Source organism: Colobus angolensis, unplaced genomic scaffold (assembly GCF_000951035.1).
Source record: "Colobus angolensis palliatus isolate OR3802 unplaced genomic scaffold, Cang.pa_1.0 Scaffold14, whole genome shotgun sequence".
Taxonomy (NCBI): Eukaryota; Metazoa; Chordata; class Mammalia; order Primates; family Cercopithecidae; genus Colobus; species Colobus angolensis.
In genome coordinates, this window is record NW_012114488.1 from 1,729,442 (window position 1) to 1,755,721 (window position 26,280).

The 26,280-nt window shown below is 38.1% G+C and overlaps 2 protein-coding genes across 6 annotated transcripts in view; one reads left to right on the forward strand and one right to left on the reverse strand.

Moving 5' to 3' along the window:
* Positions 1 to 8,548, reverse strand: part of VPS37A (vacuolar protein sorting 37 homolog A (S. cerevisiae)) — a 49,590-nt gene extending 41,042 nt beyond the window's left edge. For 2 of the 3 annotated variants that reach the window (XM_011934887.1, XM_011934885.1), the window contains exon 1: positions 7,788 to 8,548. In XM_011934887.1, coding sequence (XP_011790277.1) covers positions 7,788 to 7,912 — 125 coding nt within the window. In that variant the 5' untranslated portion in view covers positions 7,913 to 8,548. The remainder of the gene's footprint in view (positions 1 to 7,787) is intronic. The other variant, XM_011934886.1, reaches the window with a different exon arrangement.
* Positions 8,225 to 25,916, forward strand: CNOT7 (CCR4-NOT transcription complex, subunit 7). 3 transcript variants are annotated; one of them, XM_011934884.1, is made up of 8 exons: positions 8,676 to 8,953; positions 9,187 to 9,261; positions 9,878 to 10,089; positions 11,928 to 12,121; positions 17,751 to 17,912; positions 20,281 to 20,425; positions 22,589 to 22,699; positions 24,250 to 25,916. In XM_011934884.1, the coding sequence occupies exons 3-8, from the start codon at positions 9,973 to 9,975 to the stop codon at positions 24,376 to 24,378; spliced, it is 858 nt and encodes a 285-aa protein (XP_011790274.1). In that variant the 5' UTR covers positions 8,676 to 8,953; positions 9,187 to 9,261; positions 9,878 to 9,972; the 3' UTR covers positions 24,379 to 25,916. The 3 variants fall into 3 exon arrangements, with proteins under 3 accessions (XP_011790272.1, XP_011790273.1, XP_011790274.1); XM_011934882.1 differs by lacking the exons at positions 8,676 to 8,953; positions 9,187 to 9,261 and adding an exon at positions 8,225 to 8,450; XM_011934883.1 differs by lacking the exons at positions 8,676 to 8,953; positions 9,187 to 9,261 and adding an exon at positions 8,518 to 8,602.
* The last annotated feature ends 364 nt before the right edge of the window (positions 25,917 to 26,280 follow it).

Sequence of the window (26,280 nt, forward strand, 5' to 3'; positions counted from 1 at the left end):
TAAATGTAAGGAAACAAGTGAACATTAAAAAAGAAGAAAAGAAAAAGAAAGTCAACAAGGAAAACAATCACAATCCAAAATATAAGACCAATATAAAGTCTGGAGGAGTTTGAGGGTCCTCTAAGCCCTTGAACCAAGTCAATGCAAACCAAGAGTTTGGGGGGAAGAGGGCAGGTCAGGAGCATTTCTCAGAGTAATGAATGAACAGGGTGACATCTGTGGAGCAGCAGGTAGGCTAGGGAACCAGCCTCTTTTCCTAGTTTGTTGCCAGGTTGTTACTGGTAAACAACAGTAATATTTGCACTCAGATTAACACAGAGATAGCCTCTAAGCTAGGCCAGACTCCTCAGGAAGTTATTAATCCCATGGAAGCTACTGACTCCCCAGGAAGCCTCCTTTTCCAGAAGATAACTATCAGCTTGCCCAGCCTAAGGATTCATTCTTATTCTTCATCACCAGAAGCAGACTATGGTAAACAGAGTAAGTATTCACAAACAAGTCAAGAGGGAACCTCAAATACAGAAATAAGAATGTCATAAAGGTTTGAATAAAACAAAACCATGCAAACTATGCACCAAATTCAAGAAACTAAAACATAAAAACTCAAGGAAACAGTTAACAGAGCAAAGACAAGATGATTGTAAATTTATGTAATTAATATCCTCAGAAAACAAAAGAAAATAGCACTTGCACACACACACATACATACACAGTTGATATAAGAATGAAAAAATTAGAAACTGGAAATTTAAAACAGCTTCCAAAATGGTTCAGTTATTTGGAAAATCCTTCATACTACAGCTGTCTCCTGGAGAATACTGATCCACTTTAGCACATTAAAGACTTTGAGAAGTTCTAAAATAAATTGCGTTTGTTTTCTTTTTTTTCTTTCTTTTTTTTTTTTGAGGCAGAGTCTCGCTCTGTCGCCCAGGCTGGAGTGCAATGGCCGGATCTCAGCTCACTGCAAGCTCCGCCCCCGGGGTTCACGCCATTCTCCTGCCTCAGCCTCCCAAGTAGCTGGGACTACAGGCACCCGCCACCTCGCCCGGCTAGTTTTTTGTATTTTTTTTTTAGTAGAGACGGGGTTTCACCGTGTTAGCCAGGATGGTCTCCATCTCCTGACCTCGTGATCCGCCCGTCTCGGCCTCCCAAAGTGCTGGGATTACAGGCTTGAGCCACCGCGCCTGGCCTAGTTTTCTAAATCTGTGTGACATGGACCACTTACTTTATATTTTTTTAATAGAATACATGATAACGACTGAGATGTACAAAGAGCTATGAAAACACAGAAGAATGAACGTAACCTAGTAATATCTGGGTTACATTTACAAGTGTTAATACTCAGAAAAGTGAATCAAGGAAATAAAGTGTACATTTTAAATGGAGAAACACTATCAGAAAAGCTTCAGATACAGTTCTCTAAAACTCTCCACAGCCTTTGCCATATATAAAACGTTACTTTGTTTGTTGATATGTTTCCACCAGTCACATCACCACCTTCTGTGACAACCAGGAATCAAGTTAAGGTGGCTGGCCTTTTTTTGACAAGAGTTAGGATACTACTGAAAGGAGTGACACGGTCAAATTTGAATTTTAGAAAGACTACTCTAGCAGCAATGTGGAAGAAAAGATAGAGGGAACAAGGCTGGTGGCAGAGAGAACTGTTAGAATCTCATGGTAGTAGATATGGAAGACCGAATGGAAATGGAAGAGGGCACAGGTTTTCGGCTTAGGTGAGCAAACAGTAGAAATGGTTTGGAAGGAGTTCAGGTTGGGAGGAGGGGCAGATGTGGCTGATTTAACTAGCAATGGAGAAATGACTGCCTCATCCTAACTTTTTTTTAAAGCAGTTACAGACTAATATTTCTAATGAGAAAATTAACTGAAGACAGCACTTGAGCTGTATGATATTTCTTAAATGGTACCATGTTTTATTGCATCATATGCTCTGCAATTATACCTCTTAATCACTCGTTACAAATAGACAATATAATTTAATGTGTCAAATTAAAGTTTTCACTTAATTACAGGATTGTTTGATACACATCATTTTAAAGTTCACTATATAGAGGTCAAAGTGCATTTATAGAGCCTAAATGTTGATATTTTGTAGATTTCTGTAGCTTCAATGGGCTAAGGATAACAGATGCTTGTAGAATTTTTTATTGCAACAAGTTAATGTTATTTCCTTCCATAAAGAAGTTTTAGTACCAAATAACTACACGAACTAGGTAATATACATTAAAGAAGGCAGCTGCTTATAGTCTAACAGGGAGTGAATTGCAAACTGGTGAAATGGGTAGTGGGCAGCCCAGCAAAGGAGACAGCTACTCTTCAGCTTGAAGCAAATGTTGCTATGTGGAAACCAACCTCTCCAGATTTTCCATTTTAAAAGAAGAGTTGGAGAGGACAGGGGGTATAGGGGAAATCTTCTGCCTTTTAATTTTGCTGTGAACATAAAACTACAGTAAAAATAAAGTCTATTAAATAAAGAAAAATTGGGCTGGGTGTGGCAGCTCATGCCTGTCATCCTAGTACTTTGGGAGGCCAAGCCAGGCAGACTGATTGAGCCCAGGAGTTTGAGAGACAAGCCTGGGCAACACGGCAAAACCCCAGCTCTATCCAAAAAAAAAAAAAAATTTATTAGCTGAGCATGATGGTGTGTGCCTGTAGCTCCAGCTACTTGGGAAGCTGAGGTGGGAGGATTGCTGAAATGAGCTGTGATTGTGCCACTGCACTCTAGCCTGGTGACAGAGTGAGACCCTGTCTCAAAAAATAAATAAATAAAAAAGGAAACTTGGAAATCTTAATATAAAAATCTCAAATTCTGACTGTTGATAATAAATCCTTTTCACAAAAATATGTAACATGAGACGGGTTAAAACACACACATACATATCCTCTCATCACAGTATCTCTTGTGTTACAAGTTTGTATGTGAGTCCTTATGAGCTGAGAGTCAATTATATAAAAACAAGAGCATGGAATTTGCGTTTACTCAGAATCCCATGAGATGGTGGGGACAAAGTCTTACAGCTGTGATCAAGAGGTTAAGCTTAGCAACTGTGGGGGAGAACTATCCAAGACCTGACTCTACAAAAAGTTTTAAGGCTAAACATTTCGGCAATTAGAAAGAACAATGGAATCCGGAGACTGGCAGCAAAAGAAAATATTAAAACAAATTTTAAAGACTATGGAGAATAGCACTATTATTTTAAAGATATGGACAAGAACAAAATACAGTAACATTGCTGTTTACATCTCCTGTGTGCAAGATAATATTTTAGGTTATTTACCTGCATCATGCCTACTTTTATGAAGAAACTAACTCTCTGGAATGGACTTGCTTTCTAAATGGAAAGTAAGAAGTAGTCCTGCCAGAGACAAATAAGTTGTAGGTAGGCTTATGAGAGATCCATAAACAATATGCTGGCTAGAAGCTTATAGGCTAAGAGGCAAATATTTCAAGCACACTGATTCTATGCAGTGGAAAGAGAGGAATGTAATCTGTCATATGTCTACTATGTGTTGGATACTCTTCCAAATGTCTTACATATATTAGTTATCAAAAATCCTGGATGACAGCAATCACAATTTCTGATCTTACAGATAGGAACTGGAGGATCAGGGTTGTTTCATGTAACAATATCCAAAACATGAGACATTTTCTTCCTCCCAGAATTTCTTACTATTACTGAGAAAACATTTTGAGCAGCTCCACAGCAGAATTCGCCTCCAACTCCTACTGACCAAGAGTCTTGCTTCCACAGTAAGTTGGGGGGAAGGGTGATGAGACCACCATTACTGGTGGAAATGATCCTTATTCACCTCCAGTGGAGGTTGGGTTGAAAGATCCCAGCCTTCACAAAGTATGGGCCCTGCAGAGGGAAAAACCAACAGTGTCCATAAAGTCAGCTTCCTTGGGAAGTATAAGAAACAGAAGAATTAGTTCTACTCCTGTCCATAAAGTCAGGAATTTTGGTGACAAACTGAATACTGTGATAACTGTTACTCAGAAGAGGGAACATATTACTTGAGCCCAGCCTACATAATTTCTAGTTTCTGTTTTCACAGCTGACTTAAACACTTTGGTTAAACACTTTTTTTTGTCATCTACGACAGTTATCTCATTTGCCCTACATATTGGTGAGACTTAGATGAAGAAATTTACATAAAATTCACCTATTTTTTTATAGAGGGCTGAGGAAGATGAGGAGATAAGAATTTAAGGCAACTAAAAAGTTCACAATCATTAGAGAAAGGGACTTAAAAAGACTGCTGAAGTGGAATTTTCAGAATTATAAGGGGTTAAAAATGGTAAGAGTTGGAAGGGAGAGGAGAATGGGGTAAAGAAAGGTTACTCAGTAGAGCAGAAGATACTTTCATTGCCAAAAAAAAGATATTTATCTAATTTCCTTACATTTGGAGAAGAGACATAAAATGAAACATGAGGGAGGTGTGCAGCATTTAACAAGATATTGATATTCCTCATGTAACAAGTTTTTGTACTGTTCATTAAAAAAACACTGGAAACTCCTTCAACTTTTACACACCACACCTTAAGATATTGATATTCCTCATGTAACAAGTTTTTGCACTGTTCATTAAAAAAACACTGGAAACTCCTTCAACTTTTACACACCACACCTTAAGATATTGATATTCCTCATGTAACAAGTTTTTGCACTGTTCATTAAAAAAAAAAAAAAAACACGGGAAGCTTCCAACTTTTACACACCACATCTTCAGAATAACCAATCAGTGTCTGTTTGCACAAAAATCTTTTAAGTGTAAGTTGTACCACTAATTTAGGTAATCAGGCAACATATTGCCAGTATTGGGGCTCAGAACACAATACCCCAAAATATCGCACTTTGGCAGGCTGATTACTTTGAATTAAAGGAGTGTGGAGGACCTCAGAAGTAAAGCTCTCTGGTCTGACCACCTCCTGCTCCTCCTTCTCCCTTGAAGAAGTCATAGAAACCAGAATTCCTCTTCCCCTGGGCAGTATATTACAAACTAGAACCCTTCTTCCCTACAAAGAGACATAAATCTAGAAAGGTCACTTTCCCTTCCTCCCTGAAGACCCTCATTCCATACGACTCCCGGCTGGTACACTAGAGGAGGAGGTGATACAGAGAAGCCAAGAAAAATCTGAACAAACAGGCCTTGCTGGGTTTTCCCCACTTAGCTACTACCATTACCATACTGTTTGTCCAATGACATTTCTACATGACTGTCCATTCTTCATTGAACCTAATCACAAATATAGACAGTTTTCCTTGGGTCTTTGGGACTTCGTTTCTGAAGGCTCCCATGGAGGGTAAAACTTTGATTAAATAAATCTGTTATGCTTTTATCTTGTTAACCTGTCTTTTGTTATAGGAGTGTCAGCTGTGCCCCTTATGACTGATGAGGAAAGTTATCACACCTTTTCCATCTTTACATCAGATTCCATACAGATAGATTATTTTTTACCTCCTAGCTTAAAAATATATGTCATTATTTAAAAGGGTGGACTAGCAAGAATAGGTGAATGGCATTTTCCAGGATTGGGCCATTCTTTGAAAACTGGAAGCATATGACTTACTTAAATGTCTCCAGAATTAGTCAAGTATAATTTATAAATGTGAAACATCTCAATTAAATAAAACTTCAAGTATTTCTAAAAAAGAACTTAAAACAATAAAGTTATTTGTTCGTAACACTACAAAATATATTACATTATCTAATATAACCACATCCAATCATATATTCATAATTTCTGGTTCAAAAAACAATACATAAAATGAATCCTTTCTGTATTCAATTCAGGGTATTTACTGATCCTCTTAAGCCAATTTCAGAACTCTTTACATTAACAATTCCTGCTATAGAATCTCCCTTTATTTGGCAGGCCAAAATTACAAATTTCAGATCAATTACTTCCCTTACTTCAGCCTTAGAAGAGACTTTGGAGTATTTAAAAAATTAAACTCCAACCTCGAAGAAAAAAATGAGTCAGCAATGAAAATATTTAACATAATACTACCTACTACGGTTTAAAAGCAATTAATTCCAAAAGTGTGATTCTAAAAAAGTGTTTCTGCCATAGCAGGACTAGTACAGCATATAAATAGTTTATCAAGGTAACAACTTCTAAGGAAACAAACATGTCAAAAATGAGTCACCTTATTTTATAAGCATACCTTGTGAGAGTAGCTCTTAAAGGTCAGTACAGAATATGACTTGGAGTAAGACTGACTTTTAAGAACTTTGTGAAGTTAATTTTCCAATACGAAAGCCACCAATAATAGTCTGCCATTCTTTTCTATTAAATAGCATAAAATTTTACCTTTTGAAAGTTCTGAACAAACAGAACAATTGAGACAAGGAACCAATAAACACCTAAAGTTCAGCCACCATCAGGCCTTATTTCAGCCAAACTGATTTTGCAGTGAATTTTTCTACTAACAAGACCATCTAATTTAAAATTATTCCATTTTAGATAGGAATTATTCGATTTTGTTATCTCAGGATATATATTTTTTAACTGTATGAAAATAATGTTTTCAAAAGCGTTAGGGGCCCAACGAGGTGGCTCATTCCTGTAATTCCATCCCTTTGGGAGGCCGAAGCGGGTGGATAACCTGAGGTCAGGAGTTCGAGACCAGCCCGACTAATATGGTGAAACCCCGTCTCTACTAAAAATACAAAAAATTAGCGGGGCATGGTGGTGTGCACCTGTAATCCCAGTTACTCCGGGGGCTGAGACAGGAGGGTTGCTTGAATCCAGAAGAGGAGGTTGCAGTGAGCAGAGATCACGCCACTGCACTCCAGCCTGGGCAACAGAACGAGAGTCCGTCCCGTCCCCCCACCCTCAAAAATAAAAAAAAGGGTTACGGACTTAACAATGTTAACACTTAACAATGTTAAGTTTTAAATCTTTATTTAAATCTTTATTTAAAACAGCGTGAAACTGTTCAGTAAATATACTTGCAAAATGCATATAATATAAAGAAGCAGTTCTAATTTTTTAAAACCATTAGAGGCCATAGACATACGCAATGTAAAAGGCTGCAGCAAACCAATACACAGTAAGAGCTGAAATAATACGAATTGTAAAAATATTTCTAAACTGACGACGATAAAATGAAAAACTCATAGGAAGACAACAGAACAATCAAGATGAACATAAGGTAATTCTTGAGTGTGGGGACTACACTATGAAAGAAGTGAAAATGTACAGGCATTGGCAGCAGTGAGATGGGGAGAGGCTGCTGGAACTGGGTAAATCTTGAGACTCAAGAAGACTACGTGATACGTGACTCTCAGACGAGAAGCATTCACTGAAGAAAACTCTGGCTTCCCTTTCCTTTGATGTTGCAACAGTTTCTATTTCCCATTCTTTGTGAAACCTGGAGATTACTCTCCACAATCGTATTTTAACAATTCTGCCGACGCGGCAATCAGGTGGGCAAAGGGAAAGATTAGTGGGGAAGCCGGGGCAGCAGGGATACTGGAAATAGACTATCAGAGAGATTACAGTCAGCACCGATGTGTCAGGAGGGATGAAGAAATCCGAGTTAGAAGCGCTGGGCAGCGGTGCGGCAGGAGGCAGGGAGGGTCCGGAGGAAATTAGTAAAAGGGGGCAGGAGTGGCAGAGCAAACGTGAGACCCAGAACCAAGGGAGGTAAACCACATGAGGAGCTGGTGGGGAGCAGACCTGAGGCGCTGCGAGGGTGGTTAGGACAAGCCCGCCCTCCCACCCTACTTTTTCCTCCGGTGGAGAGGCACCGACCAGTCACCTGGAGTGTGAGTTCCGGAGGGACTCGATCAGGCGCTGTTTCTGCTGCTGGAGGCTGGTGAGGCCACCGGGGGACCCAGCTGCGGACGAGGAGGCGCTCTTGCTCAGGGGAAAGAGCCAGCTCATTCTCCTCGGGTCCCCGGGCCAGAGGCCCTGGAAGGCTCTGGCCTGCTTCTCCCAGCGGCTCGGCCCGGCGGTTCTCCAGCGATAGGGGTGGCACGTCCGTGGCCCAAGCGCTAGGGCCCGCGTCTTCTCTAAGCCAGTCCTGCCTGCGCTCCCCGGGTTCTGGGGGACGTGCTACGAACGGCGGGACGCTGGAGAGGGGAACTTGCCGCCCACACCCGGCGGTCCCACCTTCGCGGCCCAGACGCCCAAGCCGACCAGTCAGGCAGCCTGGCCACTCAGCGATCTACCACCCGCCCCGCCGTCACCTGCGTACTCCGCCCCCTCTGCGTGCAGCGTCATCATCTAGCGCCCCCGCCAGGACGTGCGAAAAGCGACGGCGCAGCACGGTACGGCGTAGCTCTTGCTCGCCTTTCCCCTTGCTGGGCGAGAGGTGTCTATGGGGCACCCGCTGCCGCCGCCGCTACCGCCACCGCCACCGCCGCCGGGTGCTGTCTCTATGGCGAGGAGGAGGAGGAGGAGCGCGAGCTCAGCGACACAAGTAGATCTTGCATCCGCCGCAGCCTTGCGGGGGGAGGGGCGGGTTAGGGAAGTAGAAAGGGGGCGGGGACGATGAACCTGAGAGGGTGCGCGATGGCGCCAGCTGGAGTGCGGCTGGCGGAGGAAGGAGCCTGGCGGCGGGTTGGGGGCTGGGTAACTGGGGTTGGGGGGGTTTGTCAAGGGGTTGGCGCGTGGTGATGACGCAAAGGCTTTGTACCTGAGGCTTCGAAGTGGGATGGAGATTGGGAGTGGAGGGCGGTGGCCTAGATCTTCAGCTCTTCGTATTCTTTCACGCAGCAGTGCTTGGGAGTCAGTGTAGCTCCAGTCAATGTTATCAGCACCTTCGCACTGGCTCTCTGCCAGGGAAGAGAGTTATCTATGACTGAATGCGTCGGTGCCGTCCTCTCGTTTCTCTGGGAACCTGCAGTACGGAGATGCTATCTCCAGTAATGAGAAGGCCTTTGGTGCCTCTTTGGGGCTTCTGGGACTGCAGTAGAGAGAGAGGTGGAGGAAAGCAATGTTAAACTACAGGGTGTTTCCAAATCTGTGTGTGTGTGTGCTTATGTGTGTGTGTATCGGGGTGGGAGAGTTATGAAGGAGGGGTGTCCTGGATCTCCTTTGGTTACTTTATGTTTAGAATTCGAAGTTACATTTCTGGCTCTTCAGAGTTTAGAAGAGGGCCATAAGACCCTCTTTTTACCCTTTTTTTTTTTTTCAAATTTATGTGGAAAATGCAGAAGAATTTGAAATTTCCCTGCCCAAGAATCAACACGAACTCTGTTTATAGAGCAGAAATGTGAGCTCTGTCTTTGGTAACCAGGGAGTATGCTCTGAGTTTTAGACGTTCTATTGTGTTCTTTTTCCCTTCTGCAACTGCGAACATTCAGATAGTTTTCTGTGGCTGTTACTTTTTTCTGAGAGCATTTACAAACATTTTTGACCCCTCTAGTCTAGTATGAATAAATGCCAGTAAAGTAGATCTTGTAATCAAGTCGGATTTTGGTTGTTTTGTTAATGAGGAATAAAAGTAAATACCACCTTTGGCATGGTAACATCTAGTCTTGTCACATGTGTATAAGTAATTTTTCATTTTTGTCTGGAAATGGATGGCTTTATAAAGTTTTATGCAGAGTAGCTGAACTCAGATAAATCTTCAGTGGAAAGTTATAAAAATATGATTAGTATGTATGCATAAAAGAGTTATTTTAAAATAACTGAAATCAGGACCAGGAAATCTGTGCTGTAGTCCTTTTCTTCCTACAGGCTAGCTGTGTGACCTTAAGTTACTTTCTAAACTTTGATTTTTTTTTTGTGAGTCAAGAACTTTGAATAAATAATCTCTTAGGTTCCTACCAGATCATTCTGTGATTCAGATTTGATATATCTGGTCTTTATGTTGTTTTTTTGTTTGTTTGTTTGTTTTGACAGGTACATAAATAAAGGATAAAATATTTTATGAAAGAAATCTTCAATCAAGTATAACATTTTGATGCTTGGCATCTAGACTCCCTTGTGCCCTCACTATGCCAGCGGCAACTGTAGATCATAGCCAAAGAATTTGTGAAGTTTGGGCTTGCAACTTGGATGAAGAGATGAAGAAAATTCGTCAAGTTATCCGAAAATATAATTACGTTGCTATGGTATGCCCACAAGCGGGTCTTTAAAACGCTTCATATAAAGGAGGAAAAGGAAATTTTTAAAGTCTTGAATTCAGCCCTTTTGGTTGATACTTTTAGGGATTAATTTCACCTTGAAAACAAAAATTTGTCACTGCCCTCCAGCCAAAAACCATCAGGAGTACACTTGTGATTTGACAGATTGGGTATCCCTCATTGCAGTGAGGGAAAACACACTGGAATTCCTGGGAACCATGGGCCATTTGAATAAGAGAGCGTTAGAAAGGATTTGGGCTTGCGTCAGGTGGTCTTGGGGAAGGTAAGGGAAGCAGGGCTTTACTGTGGATTGGATGTGGTCAGGAAGCCAGGGTAATTCTGTGATTGGATATCTTAGTAAGTCTTAAATGAGAGACTAGAATGAGGTTAAAACTGCAGAGAAGGAACAGTCATTCATTTAGCCAGGATGGAGATACTTGGTCATTTTGTGGTTTGAGGTTGTTTATTTTTTTGTCCTTGTTTGGGCATGATTATGGAGTGGCCTTATTTGAGGTTGAATTTCTGTGAAATTACGTTCAACAGGAGAACATTAGGGCCTAGCTGTGAGTGCCAGGTCTGCTCCTATTAACACCAAAGCCTAGCTGGGAGTACCACATGAGCTCCCAGAAGCTAGGGAGCTCTTCCTCAAACAAAAAAATCAGATGTGCCAGTGAAACATTGGTCTGCAATTTGTTTTCATAATTAACACTGGAGTTCTGTGAATATACTGTGTTACTAAGCAACTCTGCTTTTGCACGTGCTGTTCAATCTGCCTGATTGTGTAACCAGTTAGTGATTTTTCTTCTTTACCATTACACTATTTCTGTTAGCTACCTACTATTTTCTGCATCCACTAGATTATTATTAGCTCTATAAAGCAAGTGCTTTAATCATCCTTTCTCTCCCAGCACCTAGCGTAACACATATAGCATCCAATAAAGTGACTGTTGAATTGCACTGAATTTAGAGAAATAGTGATTTCTTTACTGTTTCATAGTGACTTGATAGGTAGTTTTTATTCTTAGCTAGCCCTGGTTTGAATTCTAATACTAAACTGATGTATCTTTGTGTCAGTATTTTTAATAAAAATAAACAAATGGATTACTTTGGGGAGGAGCAGTTTGATTGGTTAAAATATGAATGTTTGTAGGTAACATACTATTTAATAAAGATATACTTAGCCATTATTAGAACTAAAATTGTTTTCTTAACCAATGGAAATTCATAGTGATCATTGATTTCTCAGATAATAAAGAGTGGCAACATAGAGAAGTGATAACATCCTACAAGAGTGAGTGGGTGGCATGCTGTTCTTGACAACATGCTTTCTGTGGACTATAGAGAGAATATTGTTTCAGCCGGAGAAATTAGGAAGCTAATGATGTTTTTCTTAGGATTTTGGTGTTGAGAAAAACCTTGTCTCAGAGAAGCAATTGGAAAGTACAGGGCGTTTTCCATTCTTTTGAACCTGTTCTTCAAGAAACTTGGTTTTAGCATTGGAATACTGGGAGCATCATTTCACGTATCCTTTGGGAGATAGGAATTTATGATTTTCCCCCCTTTCTTGGGTATAGAGTAAGTAGTTACATTTATCACATGTATCTCATACTTAGTAATTTTTTTGATATATTTAAGAAAAGGTTAAGTTTATAGAGTTTTATGGTTCTAAAAAGTGAGGTTCTTTCTAGTTAAAAGATACTTTGTAATTGAATATAAATGTGTAGAATATCATCTGTAGGATTCTTTGATTTGCATCAAAAGTTAAGAATGTGTGGATTGTAGTTTTCACTGTTCAGTACATAATGAATTTTAAAACTATTTTACAGGACACCGAGTTTCCAGGTGTGGTTGCAAGACCCATTGGAGAATTCAGGAGCAATGCTGACTATCAATACCAACTATTGCGGTGTAATGTAGACTTATTAAAGATAATTCAGCTAGGACTGACATTTATGAATGAGCAAGGAGAATACCCTCCAGGAACTTCAACTTGGCAGTTTAATTTTAAATTTAATTTGACGTAAGTGGGAAATAACTGTATAACCCAGACTTTTTTTTTTCTTTAATCTTAGGAATTGATTTTCCTCAAGTATGGTGACATGCTAGGTGAATCTGGTGTATTTATACTGGAAATATGTAAAACTTAACATTTCAAAAGCATAGTTTTCTTTTTTACTATGGGAACAAAAGATACTTTGATGTTAAAGATTTTATATTTAAAATATGACTGCAACTTTTTTTGTATTTGGAAAACTTTGAGTATTGAAAGTACTTCTGATAGAAAAAATAATCTTACCACATTAGTTTAGTTTTACTTTGAAAAATTTTGTGTGCAGTTTGAAATATGGCCTTTTATAATATTTATCCTTCTTGTAAAGATTTTTATTGCAGTCATTTTCCAGTTTATGAGTAGATTACTGTCAAATGCAGTAAGATGTGTTTTGGAACCTTGGGTACGTTTTCCTTTCAAGTCAGTATTGTATAATCATTATGTTGCCACTTCAGCCCACAAAAGCTCTCTTAATTTACATATAGGAGAAATAGTAGTATCCTTGAACGTGGTGTTTATCATATGTCAGAATCTGCTTTCTAACTCAAGCCCTGGGTCTCCACCCAGTTTCCTTAGTTTTAATTTTTCTATATTATTATTAGAAGTAGTCTTGATAGCTGAGGGAAGTTTTAGAGTGTTTTTGGAGAAGGGCAGATTATTTGCAAACTGTAAGTTGGGTGAATAAAATATTTAATACAATCTCAGTATAGCAGGACCTCAGATGTCAATTTTTTGCAACATTGTTTCATGGTAACATTCAGAAAAAATAAAATTGATTTCTGACCCGGGCCACTACCTGTGTGGAGTTTTGCACGTTCTCGTGTGTATGTGGATTTTCTCCCGGGTCCTCTGATTTCCTCCCACATCCCAAGGCTGTGCATGTTAGGTGAAGTGGTGTGGTTAAGTTGTCCCAGTGTGAGTGAGTGCACCGTGCCACGGAATGACATGTTGACCAAGGTTGGTTCCCACATTGCGCCCTGAGCTGCCAGAATAGGCTCTGGCTTTCTTCACCCCTCACCTGAATAATGGAGCAAATAATTATCTTACTTGTTTTTATTAATTGTTCTTAAATTTACATATAGCTCACATTTATTTCAGTGTTTAATATTAGAAGTATTTTGGTCTTTATCTAGAAGTTTGGTGATTTTTTTGTGACCAGCAATAGGCCATAGGAACTTAACTCTTGTTTTTATCAATTAGCCTGTGGTAAAAATTGGTTTCGTTATCCATCTTTTGGCTTAAAGTTGCAGTTTCTAAGAACTTACTGATAACGTTAAGTGAGTACTTAACTGTGTTGCAATGTTGCATTGTTCTTCTATTTGACATCCCACATTTGTGTCATATATCCTAATATCTGATAGGAAAAATAGTAAAAGAAGCTGTAGGCAATTAATGGTAGTGCCAATATATGAATTCTTTCTTCCTGTTCTTTTTCGAATAAACAAAGATATTTAATATACACAATTTTACGAAAGTAGGGCTTAGGAAAAGCAGAGTAATGATGTCTGTGTTGTAGTATGGCTTATAATTACACTGTGTTTAGCCTGACTCTCCATTTCATTCTTTTGGATTTAATAATACACTCTGTTCGGAGACCAAGGCAGGGGGATTGCTTGAGGCCAGGAGTTCTAGACCAGCCTGGTCAACATAGACTCTGTCTCTACAAAAAAAAAATTAGCCAGGCGTGGTGGCTGTGTATCTGTGGTTGTAGCACTAGGGAGGCTGAACCAAGAGGATTGCTTGAACTGAGGAGTTAAAGGCTGTAGTGAGCTGGATTGCACCACTGCACTCCAGCCTGGGCAACAGGGTGATACTTTGTCTTTAAAAATATCTATATCTATCTTTACACACATACAGACTACAGAACCTTATAAAGTAAACTTGTCCAACTCGTGGCCCAGGATGACTTTGAATGCAGCCCAACACAAATTCATAAACTTTCTTAAAACATTACGATATTTTTTCTTGTTGTTAGTTTATTTACTGTGTGGCCTAAGACAGTTCTTTCAGTGTGGCCCAAGGGAAGCCAAAAGATTGGACACCCTGGTTATAAAGGGTGAAAAGTACTCCACTCAAACTGATAACCTTTTATAAGAACTACGGCTCTGAAACACTGAAAATTGCCTCCTCTGCTTTTTCTCAAATGATAAACCTTTATTAAAATTAGTTCTTTACCATTTCATTTGCTCCATGTTACTTTTTGTTCATATGAATTAGTACATTGTTTTTAAATTAGATACTATTGTGATTTCAGTACATGAGAAGGAGGTAACCCATCAGCTTCTCAGTTTGGGTAAAATTGACAGTTTCCTTTTCTAGAAACACCTTTGTTCCGGTAACAACTGCTTTCTTAGTACAGCATCTAAGTGACATTTTTTCTTTCTTACTCAGAAAGGACTGCTAAAGTTTACTGCCAAGTTTTGCTGCCGTTTACACCAGGAGTGTCTAATGTTTTGGTTTCCCTCGCCCACATTGGAGGAAGAATTGTCTTGGGCCACACGTAAAATACACTAATGCTAACAATAGCTGATGAGCTAAAAAAAAAAAAAAAAAAAAAACCACAAAAAAGAAAATTCTCAGAATGTTTTAAGAGACTTTATGAATTTGTATTGGGCTGCGTTCACAGCCATGCTGGGCGCCCACTGGCTGCAGGTTGGACAGGCTTGATTTACACTGATGTTAGGAGATGTTTAAGGAGAAGGATACAGTGAAAAACATTACGTAGAAGAAGTCATTTGGAAGATAAACCAGTAGTGCCTAATATAGAGAGAGCACCGTGAAGAAAATCTTGGAAATTTTGAAGAAAGATAAAAATTGGCTTCTTAATAGGGTGGCGAGAATAAGTGTCAGTTACACTGCTAGACACTAGGGATTTAGTACTGAGGAAAGTTGGTCATGGCCTTTATAACTCAGTGTTTTGTAACTCTTCTGTTTTCTCTCTATTGCCAAAGTCTAAGAATTATTAATACCGATCAACATATGGGAATTCTCTCCAAACTGAATTTGGAGTTGATATATCTATGAAAATTGAGGTGGAATACTGATGAGCTGTGAAGAAGAAAAGCAACCCATGGAAGTAATGTCACTGATGAGTCAAAGAGGGTTGAAATAAATTTTTTAAAAATCACTTTGAGGCCGGGTGCGGTGGCTCACGCCTGTAATCTCAGCACTTTGGGAGGCCGAGGCGGGCGGATACGAGGTCATGAGATTGAGACCATCCTGGCTAGCACGGTGAAACCCTGTCTCTACTAAAAATACAAAAAAATTTAGCTGGGCATGGTGGTGGGCGCCTGAAGTCCCAGCTACTTGGGAGACTGAGGCAGGAGAATGGCATGAACCCGGGGGGCGGAGCTTACAGTGAGCCGAGATCATGCCACTTACTCCAGCCTGGGGGACAGAATGAGACTCCGTCTCTAAATAAATAAAAAAGAAATCACTTTTGGTGATTGCAGTATTTCTTGATATTTGAGAGAATTATTTAATAGGATTGTAGAAATTACAGGGCATCTTGGGTTCAGTGGTAACAGAAAGGATGCTGATGCTTCATTTAAGGAAAGTAGCAGTGTAAAGGAGGAGATGGAGAGTGCCATAAGAAGGGAGGCTGGATGCAGTAGCCCATTCTTGTAATCCCAGCACTTTGGGAGGCCACTTTGAAGCCAAGGCAGACAGATCACCTGAGCTCAGAAGTTCAAGACCAGCTTGGGCAATGTGGCAAAGCCCTGTCTCTACAAAAATAGAAAAATTAGCCAGACGTGGTGATGCGTATCTGTAGTCCCAGCTACTTGGGAGGCTGCAGAAGGAGGATTGCTTGAGTCTGGGAGGTCAAGGCTGCAGTGAGCCGTGTTAAAGCAACTGCTTCCTGGATGATAGCCAGACCCTGTCTGAAGAATGGAAAGCAGAATCAACAGAATAGTGGTTTTTATTTTGTTTTACAGATAATACACAGACATTTGAGTGTTCGTGAGTTAAGGAGATGTATGTTAGGATAAAGATAGGCACTTGACAAGTCCTTTGAGGAATGGCATGAAATAGCGTCTAAGGCATTGGTAGCAGTTAGCTTCGGTGATGAGGCAGTCTGTCTTTGGAGTCTAAAGAACCATCTTCACATAGGTAGATGTAAAGAAAGACAGGAATATTGGTCTGATATTTCTTTGTAAAGCAGGTGTGGGGTGAAGCCATATGCTGCAAGGAAACAGGTGAAGGGTGTTACTAGAAACGTAGAGAGAAAAAGGGCTAAACCACTTGCATACCTATACCTTGGCAAATGGCCAAGAATGATGTGAGCCTGGAGGAGAATCTGTTTTTTATTGGTTGCTTATAGTTGCTAAGGCATGCCTCATTGTGAGCATTGGGACCTAATGAGTGAGATTCTAATTTTTTGAGGTACATATTTTTAGCATAGGAAAGCTACGGTTTCACTAGGAAATAAAAAAAAAAAACAACTACTTCATTGGGTTTATTCTGTTACCCTTCCTAAAGGATTTTCCAGGGGAGACTGACTTCTAAGTGATTGTTGTGGTTTCCTTCTGTTTTAAAATATTTCCATTGTTAGCTTTGTAATTTTTCAGACATAGAAATAAGTTGATTTCCAAAGGACTAACCATAAGGATGCTTTTTGGCCCAAGTGAAATATACCCTATGGTTTAGTTTTGTCAAAAGTGTTTAACAGGAATTCCTTTTGCCAAGAGGTAGAAACCAGTATTCTTACAATTTGAAAAGTAAATAAAAAAATACTTTTTCACATATTCTCAAAAATATATCTGTATTTTGGTAGCTTTTTTGTTTTAATATTTCAGATACAGATATACTGTATTTTGGGAACTTTTGATTTAATATTTCAGATACACATATATTTGTGGTTGGAAATATATTTGTGGTTGGAGATGGCTTTCTTTTTGGCTTAAGTGAAGTCTTGAAGAATTGGTTTATATTTAGATTGCCTGGCTTGATTTTATAAGGCAGTCATTTAGGAATCGGATTGTTGGCAGAAGAAATTATTGCTGTTACAGCACAGTCCTTAACTTTAAACCGTGTTGCTTATTGGAGCCATTTGCAAGGCTCATCATTTGTGAAATGAGGCATCTCCTTCTTTAAGATGAAGTGTAGTTTAACTCGTCCACATGAGACGTTTTCCACCGGGTGTCCTTCCTGGTGCTGCTGAGAGCATGGGAGATGGGCATGTGCCCCACAGCTATGGCTGCAGCTCCATGTGGCAGCCTTACAGTGGCTGCTGAGACTCAGAGTCTCTGAGAAAACTTGTCTGTTACTCTGTGATAGTAGCCCCTGGTGAGTAGAAGACCCTTTTCCAAACCCAGTTAAATGTATTTAAGTATGAAAGGCTAATAGAGTTAATAGTAAAGATTAAAATTGTACCTTTGGACTCTCTGAATGATTTTTTATTATTTGAAACACTTTTCTGAAATAATGACCCTTGTATTTAAATTGCATTTTTCTTGCATATATGTAAAGCATTGGAACAGCTGGACTCAAGCCAGTCCTCTGTCTCTTTTCCGGCACTGTAGTTATCGATGTAAGCAGAAGAACAGCTTGTTTGAAGTAATGGCGTGTTTGAATGTTGTCTTTCTCTTTCTTCTGCCAGGGAGGATATGTATGCCCAGGACTCTATAGAGCTACTAACAACATCTGGTATCCAGTTTAAAAAACATGAGGAGGAAGGAATTGAGACCCAGTACTTTGCAGAACTTCTTATGACTTCTGGAGTGGTCCTCTGTGAAGGGGTCAAATGGTTGTCATTTCATAGGTAAAACGACTACATTGAAAATGCCTTTTGTTTTTCCATCTCGTACTTGCTCCACACTTACTTGGGGCACTGTGTTTGCAATTTCAGGTTTAATTCTAGAAAGAGTTGACTGCCATATAGAGTTGTCTCCTAACTCTTAGGAGGCTAATATTGGTCTACTTAAAGGTTAATTTAAAATATGGGATCCATTTTTGCCTGTGAGAAACATGTTGCATAGTGGAAACAGTACGGGTTCTCTAAGAAGTGAAAGACCCTGGTTTAAATCCAGTAATGCCATTTGGAATTGGTGTTATCCAGGGTTTTCTTTTACTATTTCTACACCTTAGTTTTTAATGTTCTACAGGGGAAACCATTTATTTACATTTACAGAAATTTATTGAGTTATTTACCATATGGCAGGCACTGAGATGAGATTCTAGGAATTAAGCTGTGAATAAAACAGACAAAAGTTGTTTTCCTCATGAAGTTTATATTCTCATGGGGGTGGGCAGACAGTTTTTAAAAATGGAGTTCACATTGTGATTTGTTAGATAGTGATAAGTACTATCTCAAAACAGCAAAGAAAATGCTAGGGATGGGTGTGGAGGTAGATTTTAATTTTTTTAAAAATAAAGTGATAAGGCATCCCTTTGAAGAAATACGTTGAAGACGTGTTTTAATGGTCACTAAGATAATTTTATAAACAGTAAATTCTCAATAACTGGTGGTTTTAAGTTCTTTATTGTTATGAAACTAGATTATTTAAGAGTGTTTCTGGTAAGGAAACTAGTTCCGATTTTGTGAAACAGACTTCCATGTATGAGAAAGAGTTTTCCCATCTAAGTAAACTAAACTGAGGACCCAGAGACTAAAAGTGACCTTCAGAATGGTTACTTTTGTTAGGTTTTGAAAAAGCTTTGTGTTACATAGATGTTAATACTCTTACACTTGATCCACTTCACACATTTATTTTAAATCTGAGTCTCCTTCTTGGTTTAGTTTGTGTATCTGATCTGTGGGATGTTTATAGTGAAGGACTGTTCATGTGGGCAACTTTGATGTGTACTAAGCAGAAACTGTTGAGTTGTAGGTACTGAACACACTGATTCTTACCTATCATCTTTTTTTGTCTCTTTTCCACTTGAACGCGTACCTTAGGAGACACAACTTAAGACTCTTGATACAAACAACTTTTTTTAAGTCATTTTTTCTTCCCTAGATATGAAGATGCAAAAGAACTGGAAAGTATTTTCCTATCCTTTTACTATATATGACATACTCTTTCATTTAAAAAATACTCTGACAAAATATAGTGCACTAGGCACTGGGGTTTTAAGATGAACGAAAACAAACAGGTTTCATTCATGTCTTCTTGGAGTTTAGAATCTAAGTTAGACTGATATATTTAAATATTTATCAAGATATAATATTTTATTCCATTAAATATCATTAGCTGTTTTCCTCATGTTCTATTTCAAGTAATAAGGAATAGTTTAGGAAGTTTATAAATCCTAAGTGCTAATATAATCTTAAACTTTTAATGTTAGTAAGCAAATGCCATATAGGCTTCCTCTCAGAGGTCCTGTAAGGAAAAGTAGGCAAGGGATGGATGTGTCTACATGGCCTGGAAGTGTAGGGAGACAGAAAACTGTGGAAAAGGCCGGACAAAGGGAGAAGAGGTCTGGATTTGAGAGTGTAGGAGTTTGCATTTTATAATGAGGAGAGTAGTTATTTTTTTACTACCCTTCACTTCTTCCATGTGCAACATTTCCATTAATAATGACTCTTAGGGAGCCACACTGAGAGGAAGAGAATTGTGAAGGAAGAGAGGGCGAGACTACTTAATAGCATAGTCATTTAAGAGAAGTGAAAATACCTTGTTGCAGTCCTATTCTTTGGATAATATATATGACCACCTTATGAAAAAGATGGGATGACTTCATTACTTTTGCCTATCGAATGCTAGTTCTCTTGCTACATTTGCTAACTCCTCTGGCCAAGTTTCCATACATCTTTATTTCTCCATTTCCATAGTTACTTAAAAAAGTATTTTGAGACATCTATGGGCAGCTTGATGCTCTTTTGGTGTTCTCTATTCAAATATCAACAAACTAGTATTTTCGTGACCACAGGCTTGGTTTGATAGTGTAGATCTGTGTTGATATCTCTGAATAATAAAGTGATAAAGTTCTTAATACTGTAAGATGACAGCATTTTCCCATTACAGTTCTCAATGTTTGTTTTCTCTGTTCTTGTGTGCACTTTTCTTTAATGTTTTTGGAAGGACTATAGTGTGACTTGCTTAAATTTAAATCAGATAAACTTTTTTTTTTTTAATCTTTATGGTATTTATGTGTCCCTCTTCTCTATTCTTTTAACCCTTTTATAGTGGTTACGACTTTGGCTACTTAATCAAAATCCTAACCAACTCTAACTTGCCTGAAGAAGAACTTGACTTCTTTGAGATCCTTCGATTGTTTTTTCCTGTAATTTATGATGTGAAGTACCTCATGAAGAGCTGCAAAAATCTCAAAGTAAGGCTTCAGGTGGCATTATCTATAGCAAGCACACTGTTCAGACCAAGGGACTGTCATGAGAGCCTAGGCTGGGATGTTGTTTTAAACCATATTTTACAGTATTACATTAAATGCAATTATATTATCTGGTCATGTGATTTTTTTTTTCTTGCATACGTGATAATTTATAGGGAATCCTTTTTTCAGAGCTTCAGTATGTCTTGGCAGAAGGCAGAATTTTCCACAGATTTCTAGCTTAGCTCAGATTCTTGTCATTGCTTGCCAGATTGAAAATCACAAAAACAAAAATCAGAGGACAGTGAGGCTCTCATGTGCACACCAGTGTTCTTTCTTTCTTTCTCCCAACACGCATAGAATCTCTTCTTACAAGATAGAATCTAAGGTGGCCAGAGATGTGCAGATGTATTCAGTAATGTGGCAAAAGAGTTTTTCTTTCCTTTTGGCTTTTCATGGCTAGAAATTATTGTGTCAGTTCTAGTGATAGGATAATGTTCCTAGGATAAAACTACATACCTAAAAGGTTCTTCTTCTGGCCAAAAGATGTCAGCTTGTTACAGTTAAGTACGATGGGAAATGTGTAGGTCCTGCCTAGATAGTAGTAACATTCTGATGCTGCATAGTGTGTATTTTTAAATTCTAAACATTAATTCTTTTTTTGTTTTTGAGACGGAGTCTTGCTGTCACCCAGGCTGGAGTGCAGTGGTGTGATCTCAGCTCACTGCAACCTCCGCCTCCTAGGTTCAAGTGATTCTCCTGCCTCAGCCTCCTGTGTAGCTGGAATTACAGGTGCCCATGACCATGCCCAGCTAATTGTATTTTTAGTAGAGAGAGGGTTTCACCACGTTGGTTACACTGGTCTTAACAGATAACTGAAGATGAGAAGCTTTCTTTTGGTCAGTGTTTACCTTTAACAAGGGATATGGTCAGCATATGACTAGAGAAATTTTCAAGAAAGGTTACTTTATGTTTGTAGCAGTAGACTTCTGTGTAATTTGAGGGGACTTCCAGTAAGTGAACTTGCAGTAGGGTGTCCCTTGAGAAACTCAGTCCACCCTGTGAAAGCACTGCATGCCGAGGCCTACATGTTTTCACTTGACTTTTTTTTTATTGACATGTCTGTATAATGACAGTTTGCAGGAACAGGGAACCAAATTATTGCTCGTTATGTGGTTGTTACTGGAAGTTTCTAAGTATAGATATTCTGAATGTGTCCTGAGTAAGCTGCTGTGTTAAAATTCAGGTTAACAAAGGTGCTTTTTGACCTACAGTCAGCCATGCTGTTCTATTCAGTTCTATTCTGTATTCTCCTGAGCAGCTGCTAATGATACCTAATCCTCGTGCTATTTTTAGCACAGAAGCAACTGCTGTGTAAAGCATTGTTTCAAGCTGTGATGCACAGAAGGGCCATTTTGCTGGTGGAGGCCTTAACAATCTAGAGAAGAATTTTTGTTTTGTTGTTGTTGTTTCTTTACTTCACTCTCTATCCTCATTCTCCCCTCCCTTTACTCTCCTTCCCTCTCCTCCCACTTTCTTTCGTTCTGTTACTTTCTCTTCCTTTCTTTCCACTCTCATCTTTGTTTTTTATTCTTAGCAGTATTAACATAGGTGGATTATAGCAGACCACTCTAAGGAGTTGTGTGAATATACGCATCTTAACAAACAAAACCATAGTTAAGCATTTAGCATATTCTTAATGATTTGGTTATTCATAATGGCTTTGTTTTGTAAAAATTAAGTGAAAACTACAAATGGATGGTGGGAAGTTTAAGGAAATATGAAAAAAATGGTGTTATACTAGCTATGCAGTTTTATAATTATTACTGGATTGATAGACCATGAGTGTACTTGATAAATATTACCCTATATATGGTCTGCTTCCCTCCCATATCTAGGAAAGTTATTTATTTGTCATATACCCTAAAACATAATGAAGATACATTTTCCCAATTAGGATCTTGTTTTCTATTAAATGATACTGTTTCCACATTCAACAAATACATTAGTAATTCACATTCTCTGTTTCTTCCCCCCAATCTTTATAAAATTCACCTTTACATACTAAAGTTTATTTTTATTTTCGTCAGTGTCTTAAGTTTATAATTTGTGAATGTAGGTGTTGCAATATTTTCCTTCTTGACAAGCAATTTTTATTTCTTCTAGGGTGGATTACAGGAGGTGGCAGAACAGTTAGAGCTGGAACGGATAGGACCACAACATCAGGCAGGATCTGATTCATTGCTCACAGGAATGGCCTTTTTCAAAATGAGAGAAGTATGAAGACATCACTGCCTTTTTCTCAGTTGGTTGTTAGGTTGAGAACATTAAAAATCTTATGGCCAAAGATTTTGGGCAAAAAGTACCTACTAAGTAAAGATATATTTAGAGATACCATATGAGTCACATCCACCACACTTAAAAGTATTCAAAAATAAGTCATCTTGAAATGTAGTTCAGAAGGAACTGGGAGAACATGTTCATCATAGAACCAAAAATTTTAAAACATAAACTACCTGGGAAATCATGTAGGTCCAGCCATATTATTTCTCAGGTGAGAAAACAGGCTAATAACTTCCATGATCAAACACATTACTAGTGGGAAAACTCCAGAGTTCTAACTCCCATTGGTACTTCTACAAGGCAAGAAATCTTTGTATTAGGTTTCTTCTAGCATGGCCCACTTTTAGGCTTTAAATTGGTGATAAATATATTATTTGCTCATGTCATTCTTCAGTGCTTTGAAGATTTTATAGAGAAGGACTCAGGCTTTTTACTGGATTGAGTCTTAAAAGGGGAGTTGAATTCTGAAGGGATAAAATAAATCCAACGTCCTAGTTGAATCAGAAACCCCATTAGGAAAACCCTCCTTAAATGGCAAAAGGCATGTTAGGTATGGAAGAATGAAACTTAATGAACCCATTATCCACTCTTCAGTAATTAAGTGATGCACAGATACACCTAGCTATAGGTAAACAGGAAAATTGGTTGTGCAAAAACAAGTGAGGTTTTTCTTGGCTATAAGTTTTCCTTTTTGCAAAAATTATCTGTGGATTTGAGTATATTTTCTCTTAGACATGAAAGAATTGACTGAGACTGAGAATTGAAAAACTTTTTGGAGCAATGTATTGACAATAGAAAGCATTAAAGCTGTTTTGCTAAGTAGTGTTGTTGATTCAGAAGTGATTTGGACTATCCATTCATGACACGTAAATATTTTGTTTTGGAGTCCTTCCCATTGTTTCTTTAGATAATTGAAACAACCTTTTAGATTTTTTAGCTTTGCATTTTAAAAATGTCTTAATGGTTTATTTAACTAAAGGTGGATTTCTGGCACTAATTTATTTTTATTTTTCTTGGCTTCTTCAATGACAGTAATAGAGTGTGAATGTTTGGATTTTACTGTCCATGACTTTACAGTTTATTTATAGCCAGCTCAGCCTTGCCTGTAGATTTAAGACAGCTTATGAACCTAAACTTTTTTTTCCACCATCATTGGCTTTCTTCATTCTTACTTGAGTATTGTTAAATTAATGGAATAAATATTTTTCCATGATGACAAATTCTTATAAAAATGGCCTAAATGGAAAAGACGTGCATTTGTACATTTTTTTCGTAGTCTCTTCCTTTGGTTTCTGAGCTCTGTACTTTTGAGGACATTAGTCTTACTCATTGAACTGAAATGTGTAGCCTCAAAGGAACACCATAGAAAAGAGCCATCATTATCATCAGTGAACAGTCAGTACTTACATTGCTGAAATATAAATTACAAGTGGTTCCCTTTGGTTAAAATTATCTTTTTTTTTTTCTTCAAAATTCCTTTTTAGATGTTCTTTGAAGATCATATTGATGATGCCAAATATTGTGGTCATTTGTATGGCCTTGGTTCTGGTTCATCCTATGTACAGAATGGCACAGGGAATGCATATGAAGAGGAAGCCAACAAGCAGTCATGACATGAAATAGTCCTTTTATTTTTATTTTATTTCGAGCTACACACATGCTTGTATATAGGTTTTATCTCTGGTTGAATCCCTTGAACAACAGACAGTACCTTCCCCCCCCCTTTCATGGCCCATTTTATTGTCTGCCTTTCACTACTAAGTATGACCGTTCCTATCTCAGATCTTAATAAAACAAAACAAAACAAAAAACAAAACAAAAATGCATTCAGGTTAAATTTGGCCTTAATTTAATATACTTGTTAGCAAGCGTGTGTGACAGAGAGTGGGGAAAGCTACATCACTGAATATTTTGATAAACTTTACCTACTTGAGTTTGGTTTATTTTTCCCTTTTCCTAAATTGACTAGCACTGACTGTAATTTATTTCCCTATTTCATGTCTCTCTCTTCCATTCTGCAGGAGTTTTAGCTATTTGAGATTGTGGACCATCAGTTTTGCACTTTAGAGAGTGTTTCTGACTCAAAACCTCTGTTTTATCAAAAATTTTGTTTTTTCTTGATCTTAGCTGGAAAAATGACCATCTGCCAACTTTACACAGTATTTACTTGGTTTTGACTCACAGAATATAGCATATTCATTGTGCAAACTGTCGATTCAGCGAAACTAAAAAAAAAGACAAGAAACTACTGAGGAGCTTAGTAACTGCTGTTTCTGTATGTAGTGTTTAATCTTCCAAGCACATCTAGTGTCTGTCAGTTTCTAATTGGCATGTGTAGGCTGCTCTGTGACTGAAGAATTTTCAAACCAGCTTTACACCCTTCAGGAAAAATCCCTTGTGATTGGATATTTAGTATCTGCCAGGAAACTGGTACTCAAGATGTTGAAGCCACAGTTATTTTATGATAGCACACTTCCCTTGATTTGCTTATTTTTATTCCATCAGCATTTACCCTTGTCTTTTTTTAAAATTTTATTTTGTAGCCATACTTATGATGCTCTTGATTTGTTGGTTACACAAATCAATTTTATTAAAATCCAAAGATAACAAGTCTTTAGGTATATTTTGTACCAGATTAAATTAAATTAGAAGACAAAAATTGCGCTTTCATAGTTGCTACAAAGGTAAATAATGGAAAGATTTGGTACAAAACAAATTATATATATATATATATTCTCATATATATATATAGCTAATAAAATTACCTGAGGAGTGTAATGCTTGTTTATTTTTTTGTGTATATCTTTGCAATCTATTTTATATATATTGACAAAAGAGACTGTGAAATATTTAGCCATGCAGAATATGTGACCAGACCAGAGCATGTGTAGGAAGACTTTGGTAATCATTAACTGTACCCTGAAATGATGGACTACAAGTTATAATGTGTGTTACCTACACTTCAATCAGTAATATTAGCAAATCTTCAAATGTTAGTCACTTTGGTTTGTCTCCCTTGTACATTCTTTATTCATATTACAGTGCTGTAACTGGGTGGTCCTTTTTAAACAAAACATTATTTGCAAAACAGAGGGTATTATTTGTTTTTAAAGCTTTTGTAAATAAAGGCTTCAAAATGTTTTCTTATAAATGTTGATGACTGGTGATTTTGTTTTGGAAATACTCATTTGGGGGATATTGTTCATTTTTATTTGGGCAACTCAACAGAATTCAGTAACTTCCTTCATTAACCCTAGATGATTATTAGTCCATTAATTGAAAAATCAGTCTGAGTTTTCTGCATTTCAAGTGTTGGCTTATTCTTGTTCTTTATGAGTACCTCAACTAGCTAAGTAAGGATTTCTATTTCTCCTTTTCAGGAATGCATTTATTCATAAGGATATACTTAAAAAATACATCTGGTGTAACTGTGGCTTTTTAAAAAATCTAACACAGTGTAGCAAGTTTCTGACTGGCTTCATTTTGTCTTTGCTAAAAAGGAAGTGAAACTTCTT

Excerpts from the sequence above, each read along its gene's own strand:
- CNOT7 (XM_011934882.1), top strand. The coding sequence starts at position 9,973 with ATGCCAGCGGCAACTGTAGATCATAGCCAAAGAATTTGTGAAGTTTGG. Across the intron at positions 12,122-17,750 it reads AATTTTAAATTTAATTTGAC|GGAGGATATGTATGCCCAGG; the intron begins GTAAGTGGGAAA and ends TTCTTCTGCCAG. Across the intron at positions 17,913-20,280 it reads AAATGGTTGTCATTTCATAG|TGGTTACGACTTTGGCTACT; the intron begins GTAAAACGACTA and ends ACCCTTTTATAG.